The sequence below is a fragment of the Oscarella lobularis genome, chromosome 14 (genome assembly GCF_947507565.1).
Source record: "Oscarella lobularis chromosome 14, ooOscLobu1.1, whole genome shotgun sequence".
Taxonomy (NCBI): domain Eukaryota; kingdom Metazoa; phylum Porifera; class Homoscleromorpha; order Homosclerophorida; family Oscarellidae; genus Oscarella; species Oscarella lobularis.
In genome coordinates, this window is record NC_089188.1 from 1341180 (window position 1) to 1358523 (window position 17344).

At 51.6% G+C, this 17344-nt stretch overlaps 1 protein-coding gene across 1 annotated transcript; it reads left to right on the plus strand.

Moving 5' to 3' along the window:
* Positions 1-13: 13 nt before the first annotated feature.
* On the plus strand, positions 14-17026 carry LOC136195705 (MAM and LDL-receptor class A domain-containing protein 2-like). Its single transcript, XM_065985133.1, has 67 exons — positions 14-225; positions 366-632; positions 698-814; positions 865-906; positions 972-1106; positions 1163-1522; positions 1587-1712; positions 1776-1928; positions 1986-2266; positions 2316-2421; positions 2480-2629; positions 2690-2982; positions 3042-3126; positions 3183-3296; positions 3353-3802; positions 3856-3978; positions 4036-4173; positions 4223-4383; positions 4431-4644; positions 4703-4831; positions 4891-5019; positions 5076-5303; positions 5359-5621; positions 5680-5767; positions 5820-5843; positions 5901-6050; positions 6108-6485; positions 6544-6660; positions 6717-6875; positions 6924-7286; positions 7347-7469; positions 7523-7821; positions 7879-8083; positions 8134-8256; positions 8312-8470; positions 8526-8558; positions 8616-8753; positions 8809-9165; positions 9219-9350; positions 9407-9508; positions 9564-9823; positions 9875-9959; positions 10016-10039; positions 10093-10599; positions 10658-10771; positions 10827-10964; positions 11024-11350; positions 11402-11518; positions 11578-11724; positions 11780-11940; positions 11995-12193; positions 12253-12405; positions 12472-12621; positions 12672-12868; positions 12926-13106; positions 13160-13195; positions 13250-13387; positions 13437-13808; positions 13865-13909; positions 13965-14147; positions 14204-14605; positions 14657-14689; positions 14747-15283; positions 15343-16335; positions 16387-16477; positions 16526-16655; positions 16710-17026. Exons 1-67 carry the CDS (start codon positions 153-155, stop codon positions 16809-16811), a joined length of 12909 nt encoding a protein of 4302 aa, XP_065841205.1. The 5' UTR covers positions 14-152; the 3' UTR covers positions 16812-17026.
* The last annotated feature ends 318 nt before the right edge of the window (positions 17027-17344 follow it).

Genomic DNA, 17344 nt, shown 5'->3' on the forward strand with positions numbered 1-17344 from the left:
TTCGGCCGGTCTCTTTGCACGTGAGTGGGCCACACACGACTTCCTGCGAAGTCTTTCGTTGACCAATCAGTAGCACCGGAGCACCTGTGATTGATCATCCTTTGTTTCATTAGCGACATCAGCAGTTCGGGTCTGCCTCTGGGAGAGCTAACATGGTTCTCTCTCTCGGCATCGCAATTGCGCTCGCCTCGTGCGCAACGCTCATCCGCGCCGATCACGACCGAGGTCAGAGAAGACGTAAAAACGGAATACGAAGTCTTGGTCGATTTCGCTTACTGTCAAATCCTGCTTATCTCCGCCTACAAAAGGACCCCCGGACCCCTCTTTGAGACGTCCACTATCGACTCATTGTTTCTGTTTTCTAGGCTTGACGTGTTACGCCTGCGGTGGGAATGCCGCGACGTGTAACGTCACCTACGCGAACTTCGATGCTGGAACGACGCGCGCTCGTGCGTGCGACGCGTCGACGTCGTGTCTCGTCGCGTGGACGGGCAGCGGAACGGCGCGTCGCTGCCAGCCGAACTGCGACAACTACTGCCAAGGAAGAAATCGATGCGCCTGCTGCAACTATTCCCATTGCAACGTCGGCGACGGAACGCCCTATGTTTTCCCTCGAGCGACGTCAGCGCCTAGTACGAACGTCATCGAGCGCTAATATGGTCCCCTTTCTTTTTCACGGAGCGACTCCTTCTCGCAGGGCTTCTTTATCCTTATCAATTACAATGCAATTTGTCGAATCAGCTATTTTGGGAGTTCGCGCGCTGCGACGGCGTCGACGACTGCGCCGACGGTTCGGACGAAGACGACTGTGCGGGTACGAAGCTCCGCAACCTCTCTTCACACCCTAAAAGAATTTCTATGTAGTGGCTTCGTCACCGCCCACGTATCCTCCCCTAGGATATCCGAGTAATGTCTCGTCGCCCCTGTATCGTCTGTCTCGCGTGTGCATCGGATTTTTCTTTTGTTTGAAGGCGGAGGATGCGATTTCGAGTCGGTTTGCCCGGGCAGTAGCGCGAGCGGAGGATTGGATTGGGTACGTCGACAAGGCTCGACGCCGTCGCTCGAAACGGGACCGCCGTACGATCACACGTTCGGAAATGAATCAGGCATGGGAGAAAAAATCGATAATCTACACACGAGACGACAAAAATGCCGCATCTAGGTTATTATCTGTACATCGAGACGAGCGACTTATTCGTCCCCGACGATTATGTTTCGTGGGCGGCGCTGACGTCGCAGCTTTACGACTTCACGTCGTCGTCGTGCGTCTTTTCCTTCTACTATCACATGATCGGCGAAGCGTCGGGCGGACTCGACGTCGCGGCGATCGACGAAGCGTCGGGCGACGTCCTGTTCGCCTGGTCGCGCGACGGTCGACAGCCGGACGAGTGGGTGCGCGGCGGCTTGGCCATCGGCGGCATCGACGCGCCGTTTCGAATCGTCATCAATGCGACGCACGTCGGTGGCGGATACACGGGCGATACGGCTATCGATGACTTGGAGTTCGTCAATTGCGATCCCGGTGAGAAACGTCGTGTTTTGTCTCGCGATTCCCTGTGATTTTTTTTTCTTGTGCGTGTGTGTAGGAGGTTTGCCGTACAGTTGTGACGCCGGGCAATTGAAATGTCCCGGGACGGGTCTCTGTATCGAGCCCGAACAGCTGTGCGATTTTGCTGACGACTGTTTGAATGGGAAAGACGAGGAGAAGTGCAGTGAGTGCTTAGAAAAAAAGAGTCGACGATTCGTTCTGCACGATTTTTTCTTCTTTTTTTTAGACATCGATACCGTTCCTGGCTATTGTACGTTCGACGAGCACGTGTGCGGTTGGAAGGACATCGAAAACGACGCCGGCTACTACTGGGTGTCCGAAAGCGGGTTCACGTTGTCTCTTTTCACGGGCCCGGAAGCGGATCACACGAGCGGAAAAGGTGAAAACGGCATTTTTTCCCTCCTAAGATTCGAAGCGAAATCGTTTTCATGTCAAGGTCGTTATCTTCACATTGAAACGTCCGAGCCATACGTGCAAGGTGCCGTCGCCGCAATGAGAAGTCGAGTCTTTTTACCTCCCTTTGACAAGAACTGCGACTTTCTGTTCCATTACTCGTTGCACGGTTCCGACATCGGCGCTCTTCGTCTTCTTTTGGAAGAGTTCGACAAGAGCACGTCGACGTTCTTGCCACCGCGTCCCATCTTCGCCCTGTTCGGCGAACAGGGTCCGGATTGGGTTAAAGCTCGCGTGCCAATTCGCACCGACAAGCCGTTTGCAGTAAACAGAATCGTCACGTCAGTTAAACGTGTTTTCAATTTTCTTGCAGCTGAGATTTGAAGGCGAACGGGGCCCCGGCTTCACAGGCGATATAGCTATTGACGATTTGGCTTTTGGCTCCGGATGCTCGGCGCAGATGAACGACTCCGAACCAGGTGAACTCGGACAAAGCGTACAAAAAGAGAGATAATTTTATAATATGCCTTCTTGCAGTTTTTTCCAAAGTTGACTGCGACTTTGAGTCGGGCATGTGCGATTGGTATAACAGCGACGAAAACGACATGTTTTGGAGAAAACATCAAGGATTCACTCTGAGCTCTTTGACGGGACCAGACGTCGATCACACAACGGGAAAAGCCACAGGTCAGTAATTTCCCTATGATGTCCTTTTTTTCATTTTAAAGTCTGTTTTTTTTTGACTAGGCTATTATCTCTACGTCGATGTGAGCGATGCAGTTTTTACCAATGACGATGCTATGGTGATGAGCCCGTACGTGCTTACCGGCGTTGCGTCGTCGCGCCTCAGCTTCTGGTATTTCATGTACGGCGAGAATGTCGGTTGCCTGTCCTTTCACTTGCGCTGCTACGCGTCGTCGAACGACTTCGTTCCCTACGCCATTTTGCCTGACACGTGGAGGTTGTGTCACAGTCAGAGCGTCGAGTGGTTTCAGGTTGTTCGCGATTTGGACGGCTGCAATTCCTCCGACGTTTTTCAGGTACTCAAGTCGATGACTTGGGCGAAGCGGCGATCTCATCGTTGCGCTTGTTCTTGCAGGTCGTCATAAAGGCGGAATACGGTTCCGGCCCATTTGGCGACATAGCTATAGACGACATCGAATTTCTACCGCCTTCTCCGCCCTGTACGGAAATCCAACGCGAAGAACGAACGAAAAAAAGAACGCTATTGTTTTCTTAGCTCCGTGCAATGCATCGCAGTTTGACTGCGGCAACGGCGAATGCGTTCCTATAGCAACGAGATGCGACTTCGTCGAGGACTGCTCCAACGGAACCGACGAAAGCGAGTGTACAAGTAAGAAAGGAAGGAAGACGTAGATATTGTTTTGATTATTTATCTCTTTTGCACAGCGACGTCGTGCGATTTCGAAAACGGCTGGTGCAATTGGCGTCGAATTCGACAAGACTCGTACACGTACGCGTTCTCAATCAACGGGTCGGCGTCGAATCGCTACGCCGTCGCTCCGTTTGCGCGCGCGTCGGCGGCGGGCGACCACGCGAATCTACAGAGCGCCGTCTTTTCGCGAACCGGCGTCAATTGCACGTTCGCGTTTCGCTATCGGATGAGCGGCGGAGCGGTCGGCACGCTCGCCGTCGCCGTCAAGACGGCGTCGTCGCACTTTCTGCAGCTCTGGTCTCGAAGCGGCGACCAGGGCGACGCGTGGCATTTGGGCGTCGTGCGCGTGGGAAAACGATTCGATTTCGAGATCGTCGTGCAAGCGGCGGCTACGACCGTTCTGTTCGGAAGTCGAGGAGGAGATATTGCCGTCGACGATTTTGCGTTTGAGAATTGCGAGCCGGGTAAGCGTCGCGCGCGCCCGCGCGCGCGGAGACTTCAATGAATGCGTCTCTAGGTCCTGAGCGGGCGTGCGATCCGCTGAACGAGTTTCGGTGCGAGAACGGACTTTGCATTCCGCTCGATCACTACTGTGACTTTCAGGACGACTGTCACGATCTGAGCGACGAAACGAATTGCCGTAAGACACGTCGTCTAAAGCGACTAACAGGTATTAAAAGGATTCGTTGGTCTTTAGCGGACGTGCAAGGAAGGTGCACCTTTGAGGGCTTTAACTCCTGCGGTTGGAATTCGGCGGATTGGTACTATGGCAACGGAAAGACGACGACGTTTGGAACGGGACCGAGTGTTGACCACACATCGTTTACGCCAGCAGGTAAGTTGGCCGATCTGTTTGAATTCGCGTGAATCTGGGTTCAACAAAGGCTACTACATCTATGCGGAGTCGTCCGAAGGCGTCGTCGACAGCGACAATGATCTTGACGTCGTCGAGTACCTAGGCTCTCCATATCCGGCCGTAATCGACGGCAGATGCATATACCGTTTTTGGTATCACATGTGGGGCCAGACCATAGGAAAACTCGAGGTCCGTCCTATTTGCCGATCGATAAATCTTTCTATTTGTACTCTTAGCTGTTTCTGATCAAACCGAACGGCGCGAGGGAACTCGTTTTTAGCAAAAGCGGCAATCAGGGCAACCACTGGTTGCGCGCCGCCGTTCAGATATACAGCCGTGATGACTACAGGCTGGAGTTTCACGCATCGCGAGCTCCCGTGCGCGGCGTGGGGTTCCTGGCTGATATCGCTATCGACGACATTTCGCCGACGGAAGGATGCGCTAGAGATAGTAAGGAGGCCCCTCCACTCGATTTTTGCATTGATGAAATTGCTTTTTTTTCTCGCAGCCGGTCCACTGGAGATTGAATGTGGTCTGGGCAAGAGGAGCTGCGACAATCGCGTATGCATTTGGAATTCGTGGTTTTGCGACGGGGCCAACGATTGCGGTGACAATTCGGACGAGCAGCAGTGCGCTTGTACGTATAAAGAGATCTGATCGAAAAATTATCTCAGGTTGTTTTTTTTTCTCGTTCAGCTTCTGCAGTATGCGGCACTTTCGAAGTCCCGTGCAGCGTGAACGGCAGTCATAGCTGCATGTCCAGGGCGCACGTTTGCGACGGCAAAAGCGACTGTCCCAATGGAATCGACGAAACAAATTGTCCTCGTGAGCCAAGAATAAATTGATTCGGCCGAAATGCCTATAGGGTCGACGTCGTTTAGCGAAATGCGGCGGCAAGTTTCTCTGCCGCGACGGATCTTGCGTTCGCTGGAAGAACGTCTGCGATTTTGCGGTCGACTGTCAGACAGGCAACGAGGACGAGGACAGAGAAATGTGCAAAGGCCAGGCTAGTTATTGCGACTTCGAAGACGGTCACTGCGACTGGAACAACGTGGAGGGCGACAATTTCGATTGGTGGGGAGTGCGAAAGACGACGGGCAACAAAACAGGTCGGGAAACGTTGATTTTCCTTTGCGGAGGGAAAATAATATACTTGGGTTGTAGAACACTATTGGTTCATTGAAGCGTCCGAGCAGGATAAAGACGACGTCGCTTTGCTGAGGAGTGTCGAGTTCGAGCCGCCGAAAGCCGAGTGCTGGATCTACTATCGGGCTCTAATCAAGCCGGTTGCTCACGGGAAATTGGACCTTTTTATCCGGAGGGAAGGCGAGAATGCGTGGTCGAGAATTCAGCGTCTCGAAGCGCAGAAAAACGCGTCGTCGTGGACGAGATTTGGCGTGCGGGTTCGATCGTCGTTACGCTACCAGGTGAGAAAAAATGAGAACTATTGACTGAGCGTGGGATTGCGTCGTTTTTCGTCATTAGCTTCAGTTTACGGCCACTCTAGGCCGCGACTCCAACGGCGATATGAGTCTGGATGACATCGCTCTGAGCGCTGGATGCTCCGGAAAAGGTCAGAATTTTTTTGATAAATTGAAATCTAATTAACGGTCTTTTCTCCCAAGTTTTGCGGAATGTCACCGTTTCGGGTATGAGGCCGGTTAGCATGGGATATTGGCTTTGTTTTTGAGAGTCTCTCTTTTCAGGTGAGCCCAATGCGAATTGCACGTTCGAAGACGGCATGTGCGCGTGGGAAAACGCGTGGGGCAACGGACTTCACTGGTCGCGTCACTCAGGCGAAACGGCCACAAGAACGTCTGGACCGAATCACGATCACACAACTATGACAGATAAAGGTACGATGACTTGAACACTGACTTCCGTATGCGTTGACGTTTCTCTTTTTTTTTCAGGCCAATACGTTTACGTCAACGTTAACAGTCGCACGGGCGAGGAAGGGAGCATCGAATCGCCCGTTCTGCAGCGAGACCGAAACAACAGCCGAATGACGTTCTGGTACCACATGTACGGTCAGAACGTCGGCTGCCTGCGCGTCTACACGATTTGCGGCACGCCCAAGAACGGCATACCGCAGCAATCCCTATCGTGGCAATTGTGCGACGATCAGAAGTCGTCATGGAAACAGGCTCACGTCGCCATTCCCTCGCTGTGCGGCGTCTTTCGCATGCGCATATCAGCGACGACGACGATGACGATGACGAACGTTTCCGCCGCCGCCGCCGGCGACATCGCCATCGACGACATCTCCTTCGACGACGGGACAATTTTCGGTAGAGTTACTTTCCGTTAGTCCGACGTCGTCGCGGAATCGTTTCTCTTTCTTCCCAGAGCCTCCGTGCGGTCAAAATCGCTTTCAGTGCAACAACGGCTATTGCATTCGCGACGACCTGCAGTGCAACTTCGGCCGGCGGGATTGCTCCGACGGTTCGGACGAGTTGGATTGCAGTAAGCCGTGAACGCAATTCTCAGTACAGTACTTTCATTGACTTCTCTCTCCCCAGCGGCCAATTATTGCACGTTTGAAGACAGCTGGTGTTCTTGGCGCTCCGTCTTCACTTCCGAGTTGTACGCTTGGGAACTAGATACAATGAGTTATGCGTACTCCTGGCTGTTCCTACCCGGTTCTCCGGGTGATCATACCAGCGGTGGATTGTCTTCCGGCAAGTCGAACGCGCTTCCATGAACCGAATAAGTTATATTCTTTGTAGCCGGTTCCGTCGTCTTTGTTCAACCGCTATTTGTCATCGATAACTTTGTCGCAGAACTGAGATCGTCTCGATTCGGCGAAAGCGGCGACGACTGCGTTCTCCGTTTCTACTACTTCATACCGGCGGACACGGAGAACCTGTTGAGCGTTTTCGTGCGCGGATCGTCGTCGTCGGGTCTGTTTCGGACGAAAGAAATATGGTCGCCGCCGGACGCCGAGCCGAGTCCGGATCGGTGGACGGAAGTTGTCGTGCCCATCGGACACATGCACGATTTCGAGGTGATCATCTCCAAGCGACGCGGAGCATTTCTTTTCGACGGATTTGTCATACTCGACGACATCTCATTCGAAAATTGCAGTCACTGTAGGATTATTATATATCCTTTCCTTGGGAAGGACGTGCTATCATTCTTCGTCTCTTTAGCTGGCGATCACGAAGAGGATTGTTCGGACGGGTTCGAGTGCGGCAACGGCGCTTGCGTCGACTCGTCGCGAGTCTGCGATTACCGTTTCGACTGCGGCGATCATTCGGACGAACTCAATTGCCGTGAGATCCCCCTCCCCCCTCTCAACCTTATCTCACTAACGTGTCCTTTTTAGCCGATGTACGAGGCCGATGTTCCTTTGAGAATTTCGATGCGTGCGGGTGGATGAATAACGGCGATTCAGGATACTACTGGTATTTTGGCTCATTTGAAACGTCCAGCTACGACACCGGTCCGCACCAAGACGCGACGGGTCTCAACGGCAACGGCGTCTATGTCTTCACCGAGGCGTCGTTTTTAAGTCCGGGTGGTCAATTTCGGCTCGTCAGTCCTCTCTATCCGCCCAACGTCGACGGATCGTGCTCCTTCTCTTTCCTCTATCATATGTACGGACAAGATATTCAAAATTTGACGGTGAGTTTCGTCGCTTCTTTGGAGCGCAAGACTCCTCACTTTCATTTTGTCTCTTAGTTGTTTGTTGAACCGACGTTCGGTCCGCGGAGACAGCTGTGGCAGATTTTCGGCGATCAAGGAGTGCAGTGGAAATACGCTGATCCGGTCGTCGTCAACTCTTCGTCGTCGTTTCGACTCGTCTTCGAGACGACGCGCGGGAATTTGTACGCGGGCGACGTCGCTCTCGACGGATTGGCTCCATCGGTGGGGTGCGAAACAGGAAGTGAGCTCGAATAGTCGAGTCTGGACTCATTCTGATTGTTTTTTTTTCAGCGTCATCGGCTTGCACGGCGGGCTACAAGCAGTGCTCTCAAAGCGGCCGATGTCTTCCGCTTCGGTGGTGGTGCGACGGCGCGTCGGATTGTCCGGATGGCGGCGACGAAGAGAATTGTCCCGGTTAGCTCGTCACAATATCAATCTCGTTTTCGTCTTGGAAGTTTTGTTTTTGTAGCGCCGCCCCCTTTTTGCTGGGCCTACCAGTCGTCATGCACGCCGCCTCAAATGAATCCATCGCAGCCTCAAATCAATTCAACAATCTGCTACTGGAAGGATCTCTGGTGCGACGGCGTCAACGATTGCTTGAGCGGCTCCGACGAACGGAATTGTCCTCGTAAGACAGTTAATTTTCTCCTGTAGTCCATTGACGCTAGTTGTGGATTTTTTAGTGTCTTCGACTATTTCTGGACAGTCATATCCTCGTCAGAAGCAGACCCAAAATGTTCATTCAACTCTTGACCTTACTCTCGTGTTTATAGATGATGCGCTGTGCACGTTTGAGACGAATGAATGCGGATGGAGCGAAGATGCAAACGACGAGGCCGATTGGCAGAGAAAGAAAGGTGCGACGCCACTTCCAAACACGGGTCCGGACGCCGATCCGCACTCGCCTCAAGGCGAGTATATAAAAGCGAATCTCCCCACCCAATTGATTGCTATCTATTCGATCAGGGTACTATCTGTGGCTGGAAGCAGAAGCTATAAACGCAGGAGATAGCGCTGCTTGGCTCAGCCCCGTCTTTGACGTCGTTGGCTGGAATTGCACGCTATCGTTCGCCTATAGTATGTACGGCAGCGGCATGGGAAACTTGCTGGTGGAAGTGCGCAGCCAACAGCCGAGCGTCTCGCCTTTCGCCGTTTGGAACGTGTCAGGCGATCAAGGAAAGCCGTGGCGAACGGCGGCGGCGGTTGACTTGAGTCAACTAAACGACTGGGCTCCTTTTCGAATCGCCTTCGTCGGCCAAAGAGGAGAAACTATTTATTCTGACATGGCTATTGACGACGTGCAATTCGCCAACTGCGATCCAAGTAAGGGAATCGATCTCCTGCTATTGAATCTTTGCATCGTTTTTTTGACGTAGGTTTGAAGCCGCCCTCGTGCGATCGCGTGGGCCAATATCACTGTCCCACGGAGAAGTGCATATCGCGCGATCGTCTGTGCGATTTCGTCGACGATTGCGGCGATGGCAGCGACGAAGACGAATCCGAATGCCGTTAGTTCAAAAAGTTTTGGAAATTTTTAAGGGAAAATCTTTTTTCTGACCCGTAGAAAGAGTATCTTTTCGCTGTAATTTTGAAACGGACTGGTGCGGCTGGACGCCGCAATGGAATGCGACTTCGTGGCTACCGCAGCCGGACGGTTCCTCTCACGGTAAGCAGCTCAGTGTATCCGACTAGGAAGTTTGTGCGACTGTCAACATGTACAGGCCGATATTTGAGCGTAAGTTCGCCGTCGGGCAGCGCTAAGGGAGAAATCGAGAGCGTCGTGTTCGCGCCTCCGCGACGTAACAACGATTGCGTCGTTCGATTCTTCTATCGCGCTATCGGAGACGCGAAGCTGAGCGTGTACGTGAAGAACAACGCGACTCAAAGCACGACGCCGATTTGGACGAATTCGGGAAATCTAGCCGGCGATTGGCAAAGGGTCGCCGCGCCTTTCTCGTACAAAGCTTCGAATCCGTTAACTGTAGGAAAAGATAGACCGGAAAAAGTGATTTTGACGTCGATTCATTTCTAGTTTGTGGTGCTGGGGGAGGTGGACGACGGTGACGACAGAGTGGATTTTGACGACTTTTCTCTCGGTGAATATTGTGGCAATCCCGGTATGACAATAGTGTAGAGACGAAAAATGACTCCCGTGACTGTTTCTTTTATGCAGTGTATCCTCCAATGCCTCCTACACGTAAGATTAAAAAAGAGAAATTGATTAAATGTGCTAAAAACGCGTTTTGACAGCCGTTTTCCAACCCAACTGCGACTTTGAATCGATCTGCGACGACTGGAGTCACACTATGCACGACGTTGACGTGAACTGGATAATCCGTCGAGGATCAACTCCAACCGAGGTGACCGGCCCGCTTTGCGATCACACACGCCAAACGCCAGTCGGTCACTATCTCTACCTGGAAGCGTCGACTGGCAGCCAGTTGGGTCATCGAGCCGCTTTCGTCAGCGCACGAATGGCGGCCTCGTCCGCCAATCGGGTCATGAAATTTTGGTATCACATGTTCGGTCAATCGATCGGTTGTCTCTCCGTCGAAGCCACCTGCCAAACGGGCACCGTTTTAAGTCTGTGGAGACTGTGCGGCAATCAGGGTTTTGCGTGGAGAGAAGCAACGATTTACAGCATGCCCGATATCGATTGCGGCCTCTTTGAGATTCAGTTCGTCGGAGAGCGCGGGAACGGAGAACGCAGCGACATTGCCATCGATGACATTTCGTTCGACGCTTTCGGTTTTGCGCGTAATACACTCGTCGCGTTGAGAAATTGAGAGGTATCAAACTAAGAAATCTCTTTTAGTGTTGACATGTCCTGTTGGAGAGTTTCAATGCGCTAACGGAAAATGCATAGACGAGACGCTTAAGTGCAACTTTCTTGACAACTGCGGCGACAATTCCGATGAATCGATTTGCGGTAGGTTGTCTTTTTTAGAGGAAACTGTGGACTAACGACTGTCCTAATCGTTTAGCCACCAACTGCACGTTCGATGACGCCAAGGATCTGTGCACGAATCAGAGATTTTGCAACTGGGAAGCAGGAATCACTTCTGATTACCAGTGGAGACTCGTCACAGCGGCAGGGCAGTTGTTGCCTAGGACTGGATCAGGTAAATAGTCTCTCTTTCCCTCTGGCACGCGCTCAATATATCACATATCTTTGTTTTAGGACGCTACGTCTACGTTGAGTCGTCTCAATCGGGCGTCGCTCTGTTGGAGTCGACGTTGTTTCGGAAGAGTGGGAGCAGTTGCACGTTGAGTTTTTATTACAGCGTGCCGAACGAGTCGTTGCTTCTGTCTGTCGACGTCAAGAGCCAGTTCCATCCCTTTACCGCCTGGTCGTCTCGTGGCGGACCCAAGGGCACGTGGGTTCAGCAAACGATTCGTATTGGTCGCCAGGATTTGTTCCGAATTGTCTTTTCGGCATCGTTTGGAGACGACAAAAACGCTTTGGGCATGGGGATAGATGACATCACTATCAATAATTGCCAGCCAGGTAAAAATGCTCGGATTCTTAAGTCTCTCTCCCTACGTTTTCGTCTTTCAGATTCCCAGAAAAAGTGTCCTGGTCTCTTTCCTTGCCTTAACAACTTATGCGTCAACAACGACCGCGTATGCGATTTTGGGAACGATTGCGGCGACCGATCAGACGAATCCAACTGTTGTAAGTTGAAATCTTTTGTTCTTGATTTACCTGTACCGGTCACCACCGTCCGTTTTTAGCTCCTAACTTCAGGATGTGCTCGTTTGAAAGTGGCAGTTGCGGATGGACAGTGAACAATTCCTATCCTCTTTCATGGCTCATTGGCAGCGGCTCGGCGTTGTCGTTCAGCACTCCCCTAAACGACCATACGACTGGACAGCCATCTGGTGAGAAAAGAGGATGATTACTCAGTCGTTTTCGACGCGTTTTCTCTGCTAAAAGGTCAGTATGCTTATTTGCAATTGGGTCCTGGACCCCAAGCCAGCGATCGAGCCGTATTGGACAGCCCAGTCTTCAGCTCTATCTCGCCTTCGCGCAACTGTTCCTTTCGCTTCTGGTACACCCTATTGGGCGACACTAGCAGCGCACCCGCTTCGCTGACGGTAGAATACAACAAGAAACGGCCGTCTCCGCTCCTCTCGAGTCGTGTTTCTTAGGTGAATCTTATGGGTCGAAGCAGCGTAGAGCAACTCTTTAGCAAATCGGTCAGCATCAGCGCCGATCATTCGTGGACTCGCGCCGCCGTCCAGCTGCAGAGCGACTCGCAATTTCGAATTCAGTTCGTCGCAACGGCTGGTTTGTCTCGTCAGGGAATGGTTGCCGTCGACGACGTGTCCTTTTCGAACGATTGTTTCGGTGATAGCGTCGTTTCTTCCTTGCGTTGAAAATCGTTTTTATTTTTTTTTCTTCTGAAGGGGCTGCGAACGCAAGCTGTCAATCGTGGCAGTTCAGGTGTGCGAATGGACGCTGTATTTCGACTCTGTGGACGTGCGACGATTTTGACGATTGCGGCGACTCTAGTGACGAGGCGGAGGATGTCTGTACGCTGAGCGGCGATTTCTCGCCAGGTAAAAAAACGACTCTACAGCGCATCGTGACCAGCCTCGACTGATTTTCTCTTCTGGATGCAACAGATAATCACACCGCTTCGTGTGATTTCGAAAGAGGCTACTGCTCCTGGGCGAACGACTTCTCTGCCGGACTGGCTTGGGTGATTGGGTCGGGAAGCACGCCTAGCGGTTACACAGGACCCAGTTTTGATCATACGCGTGGCGATAGTCAAGGTACGAAATGTTGTCAGTTGTCGTCGTAGATTCGTAAGGATCGTTTGTAGGCCGCTACTTACACGTCGAAGGGAGCTACTCTTGGTTTGTTTTTGATGCTCATGCCAGACTGATTTCCCCCGTTTTACCTGCAACGGATATTTTCAGTCAGTGTCGCGTCGAGTTTTATTATTACATGTACACCGACTATGGCATCGTGAGTACGTTGTCAGTGTTGGTCAAGACGAGCGACGGCGCTCCGGAGCAAGTACGAATAACCGATGTGAAGTCACGAGGAATATGTAAAGAGAGTCTTCTCGCGTAGGTTCTGCTAACGATCTCCGGTAATCAAAGAGACGCATGGCGTCGGGCGAGGGTTTCCTTGGACGTCAAGCAAAGCTACCAACTCGTTTTTGAAATGAAGCCGCACAGTGATTTATTTTCGTGGCTATTTTCTGACGGAGACGTCGCTATCGATGACATCTCATTTTTGGACTGTGGACCTGGTGAGTATAAAGACGAAAGCGCAACACGATAGACAAGTGACTAATAATTGTAGGACCGGAGCCGATTCCTCCTCCGACGCTCGCACCAGGTGAAAACGAGATGATCCACGGGGCTGCTGTCATAACTTCGTCTTTGTTTTTAGGACTTGGTATCGGCGATTGCGATTTTGAAACGTGTCACTGTTGCTGGCAAAACGGAGCTCAATCCAGCGTCCATTGGCAGCATGTTCGAGTCGAAAACGTTCCCGCTATGTCCCTCGACGGAAGCAACAATAGGAACGGTACGCACGAACATGCATTATTTTCTTCTCAAAGAGACTCTTGCGCTAGGCGGCATCATGATCACGAAGCCCGACGGCTCGGTAGGATATGCCAATTTGCGAGGCCGTTTCATGACGGAACCCGCTCGCCCGGGCGAGTGCACCTTTTCGATGAAGGTGTTTATAGAGGACGCCCATTCCGGCTTCTCTTTTGCCCTCTACAAGCGCATCGGCTTTCCTTTCATCGACATCGTTACATTGCATAACTTCGCCTTCGGCAACGCGTCGAAAGATTGGCAATCGTTCACGTTTGACTTGTACGCCGGGGCAACGAATCAAACGTTTCAATTAGAAATTTCACGGTATGCTTACACGTTCGAGAACACTTCAATAGCAGTCGACGACTTGAAATTTTCGCCCGGTTGCACTCAGTATTTTCTCCGTGAGAGGCCGGTCTCGTCTTTAATAATAAATCTATTGACGCGCTTTTGTGTATAGATAAGGAATTTTGTTTCGATACGTTTGACGTCTGTGCACCCATCGGTAAGCGGTAGTGCGGCGGCGGAGGCATTTGTTTCTCATTTTTGTTCTTTTTTAGTTCTTCCCCCTACTGCTCCACCAATAGTCAATGCGTCGGAGGGAGATTGCGATTTCTCCACGGGATCGTGCAACTTAGTTATAGGATCCGGAGCAACAGCGTGGAAGGTCGTGCGATTGAATAAAATCAATGAGACCTTGGCCCAATATCTGCCGAAGATCGACGGTTCAGGATCGCCAACAGGTTAAATTGAATCAAACTTATTTTTATGCTGATATAAACACGTGCTGCCAACTTAGGTGGCGTGATATATGCTAAATCTCAGTCGGATCCTTTCTTCGCTCTAATGGAAAGTCCTCACGTTGCGGAAAGCGGAGTACCGACAAGGCGTCGACGAGACGTTTCGTCAAACGGCAACGCGACGGGACTTTGCCGAGTCGACTTTCTCTACGTCGCCTACACGAGCGACGTCTCGCTCTCTTTGACCGTTTACGCTCGTTCGGCGGAGAAAATCGATAAGCTTCTGAAGATCAAGGCGTCGAACGTGACTAACTGGGCGATGGCGACGGCGTCCGTCGAGTCGACTCAACGACACTATCGCTTCGATTTCGTTTTGGAACAGGACAACGCGCTTTCTTCCAATTCCCGGGGAGGGTACGCGCTTCTGGACAACATTCAATTCAGCGGATGCAAATTCGCGCGTAAGACTATTTAAATGATCTTCTATGTATATAGCCTTTTTTCTCACTCAGCGAAAGTGACGTCTACGGCCTACGGACAAACCGGTAAATTGCATACGCAAGAGCAGCAGAATTAGGACTTTTTTATTTATTTTCTTTTAGCTAAAACATCGGGTTGCGCTGACGGCACAAGAGAAGGTCTATTCGACGAAGCTCGCATCGCCGCGTGCAGTGCTACGTGGCGCGGAAAGGCGAGCATGGCAGCGCCTCCAACCGACGCGCCGTGCGGCGACGACTTCGTCACGAGCGCCCACCGAACGTGCACTAGTCCGGCGGACGCGTGCGACTGGCGAAACGGCTGGCGCGTGTGCGGCAGCTCGGGCTCAGTGAGCGAACTCTCCGACTTTCTCAATCGCGATCTCTGCTATCGTTCGTTCTACGGACGATTCAGCGCCGGTCTCGATCACTGTCACGCGACCGAAGCGTGCGATGCCCCCAATAAGAACTTAGTCTACTCGTGTTCGCAGTTCAAGACGAATTGCGATTCGCCGTTCTGCTGTGGTACCGGGTGCACGGGCACGGCGAACTCTTGCTCGGGTGGCGTCCTGGCAAACGGGACCCGATTCGTTCCCGGTTTGCACCCGTCGGACGGCTGTTCTCATATTAACGCAGCTAAGGCGGGAGGCGTCCTTTGCTGTTGTAAGTCGCCGTGCAAGAATTATTTCCTTGTCGCGTTATTATTGTATTTCTTTTTTCAGATGATCCTCTTAGCGCGCCTCCGATCGGCGCCGTCAAGCCGTGCAGCTTCTGTGACTTTGAAAACGGGACGTGCTTTTGGCAGAATTTCGGCTCGAATCCGTCTGTGAGATGGGAACGCACGTCCGCCGCGTCGGCTCCCTCGAGTCTCCTTGGCATCGGTTTTGATCACACGCACTTCAATCCGAAGGGCCAGTATCTGGTTGTCAGTGCTGTTATGAGTGGCAATACTCCGAGTCAAGCCATTCTGAGAAGTCGCGATATTGATCCACAGAAGGAGAATTGCACGTACTGTCGGATTCAGTTCTTCTACGCTGTTTTCAGCGCCACGGCTTCGCTCACCGTCTATTCGTCGACGGTGAATGGTGACCAAGTGTTGTGGCAGTCACCAGACAAACAAATAAGTGCGAAATGGATTGAAAAGACATTGGACGTGCCATCAATAAAATTCTCGATCATCTTCAGCGGCATGCAGGGAAGTGATGGAGGAGACATTGTGCTCGATGATGTAGCGTTCCTTCCTTGCAAAATCCCAACTACAACTCCACCTACTACTACTCCACCTCCGACGTCGCATTCCACCCAAAGCCCTACTACAACTCCTACATCTGGTACTCAAGCGTCTACGACTCAAGCACCTTCTACGACTCAAGCACCTTCTACGACTCAAGCACCTTCTACGACTCAAGCACCTTCTACGACTCAAGCACCTTCTACGACTCAAGCGCCGTTTACCACTCAAGGGCCTTCTACCACTCAAGCGCCGTCTACCACTCAAGGGCCTTCTACCGCTGCCGCTACCACTCAAGTGCCGTCTACCACTCAAGGACCTTCTACCACTCAAGCGCCGTCTACCACTCAAGGACCTTCTACCACTCAAGGACCTTCTACCACTCAAGCGCCGTCTACCACTCACGCTACCACTCAAACTCCAGCTCCTCCTTTCACCACCCCTAAAAGCTCTGCTCGAAACGCTACTCAGGGCGGTCTCAGCGGTGAGCAAATTCTATGTAGTCTTCTGAGTCGACTGTACTTTCTTGCTATAGATGCCGCGAAAGCTGGTGTGTCAATTTCAGGCATCTTAGCCGTAGTGCTTCTCGTACTGTTGTTAGTTTTTGTCGTGTGGAGAAGCAAAAGGTAGGTAAATTGCGAGAGCCTATTCTGGCAATGAGATTTTGTTTTTAGGTCCAGAAGCCGAACGCTCCCTCAAAGCACGTTCGACGAGGGCATGGTTAATCCGGTTTATGGTATGCATGAGCAAGGCGAGAATCACACCTACGAAATTATTGATAAAGAAAAAGAGGCGGAGAGCATCGTAAGAATCATGCTTTCTGGGATTGAGAACTGAACTCTAATAGTTTGATCTTAGGGCATTGGAGCTAGTATTGAAGTCAATCCGTTATATCAAAATCCGTACGAGGTACCAGACAGTCAGTCTGATGTGGCCAGCGAAAAGGCCTTAGTTATGTGAAGTGTTGGTTGTATGTAGCCCGTTTACGCCTTGAAACCGTAGCTAGTTGAGTATGGTTTTTAGCATAGGGAGTAGCACTTTATTAGCACGGTTGGAATTTTTAGTGCAAACGGACTGTCTAGTCAAGTCAGTTTCATTGACATTTTTTTGGTGTTTTAATGTCCCGTTTTTTTCACGTTTTTTCCTTGCAAGAGACATGCAGTAGTAAAAGGATAGAGGCCATCGTGGAGGCATGCCGTACGGTAGGCAGGGTGGCGCCGGTTTCAATCCGGGAACGATGGAAAAGATCAAATGGCGACGACTGTCAGCAGAGACGAAGGGAGACCACGCGAAGAAAGACAATGCAAACGCAGAGCTTCCTAAAGCTTTCGCCGCGCGCTGCTCGTCGCCGAAAGGTGAGGAAATCGAGCCGTCGCACACATGACGGCGTCGTTCGCCATTTTCTACGCCTATTACACCCTCTTCTAAATGACGGACACCCTAAATGACACCACCGAACACTATCAAACAGGACGCTTTTAGTCTATTTGTCC

Excerpts from the sequence above, each read along its gene's own strand:
- LOC136195705 (XM_065985133.1), top strand. The coding sequence starts at position 153 with ATGGTTCTCTCTCTCGGCATCGCAATTGCGCTCGCCTCGTGCGCAACG. Across the intron at positions 907-971 it reads TCCTCCCCTAGGATATCCGA|GCGGAGGATGCGATTTCGAG; the intron begins GTAATGTCTCGT and ends TTTTGTTTGAAG. Across the intron at positions 2,422-2,479 it reads GATGAACGACTCCGAACCAG|TTTTTTCCAAAGTTGACTGC; the intron begins GTGAACTCGGAC and ends GCCTTCTTGCAG.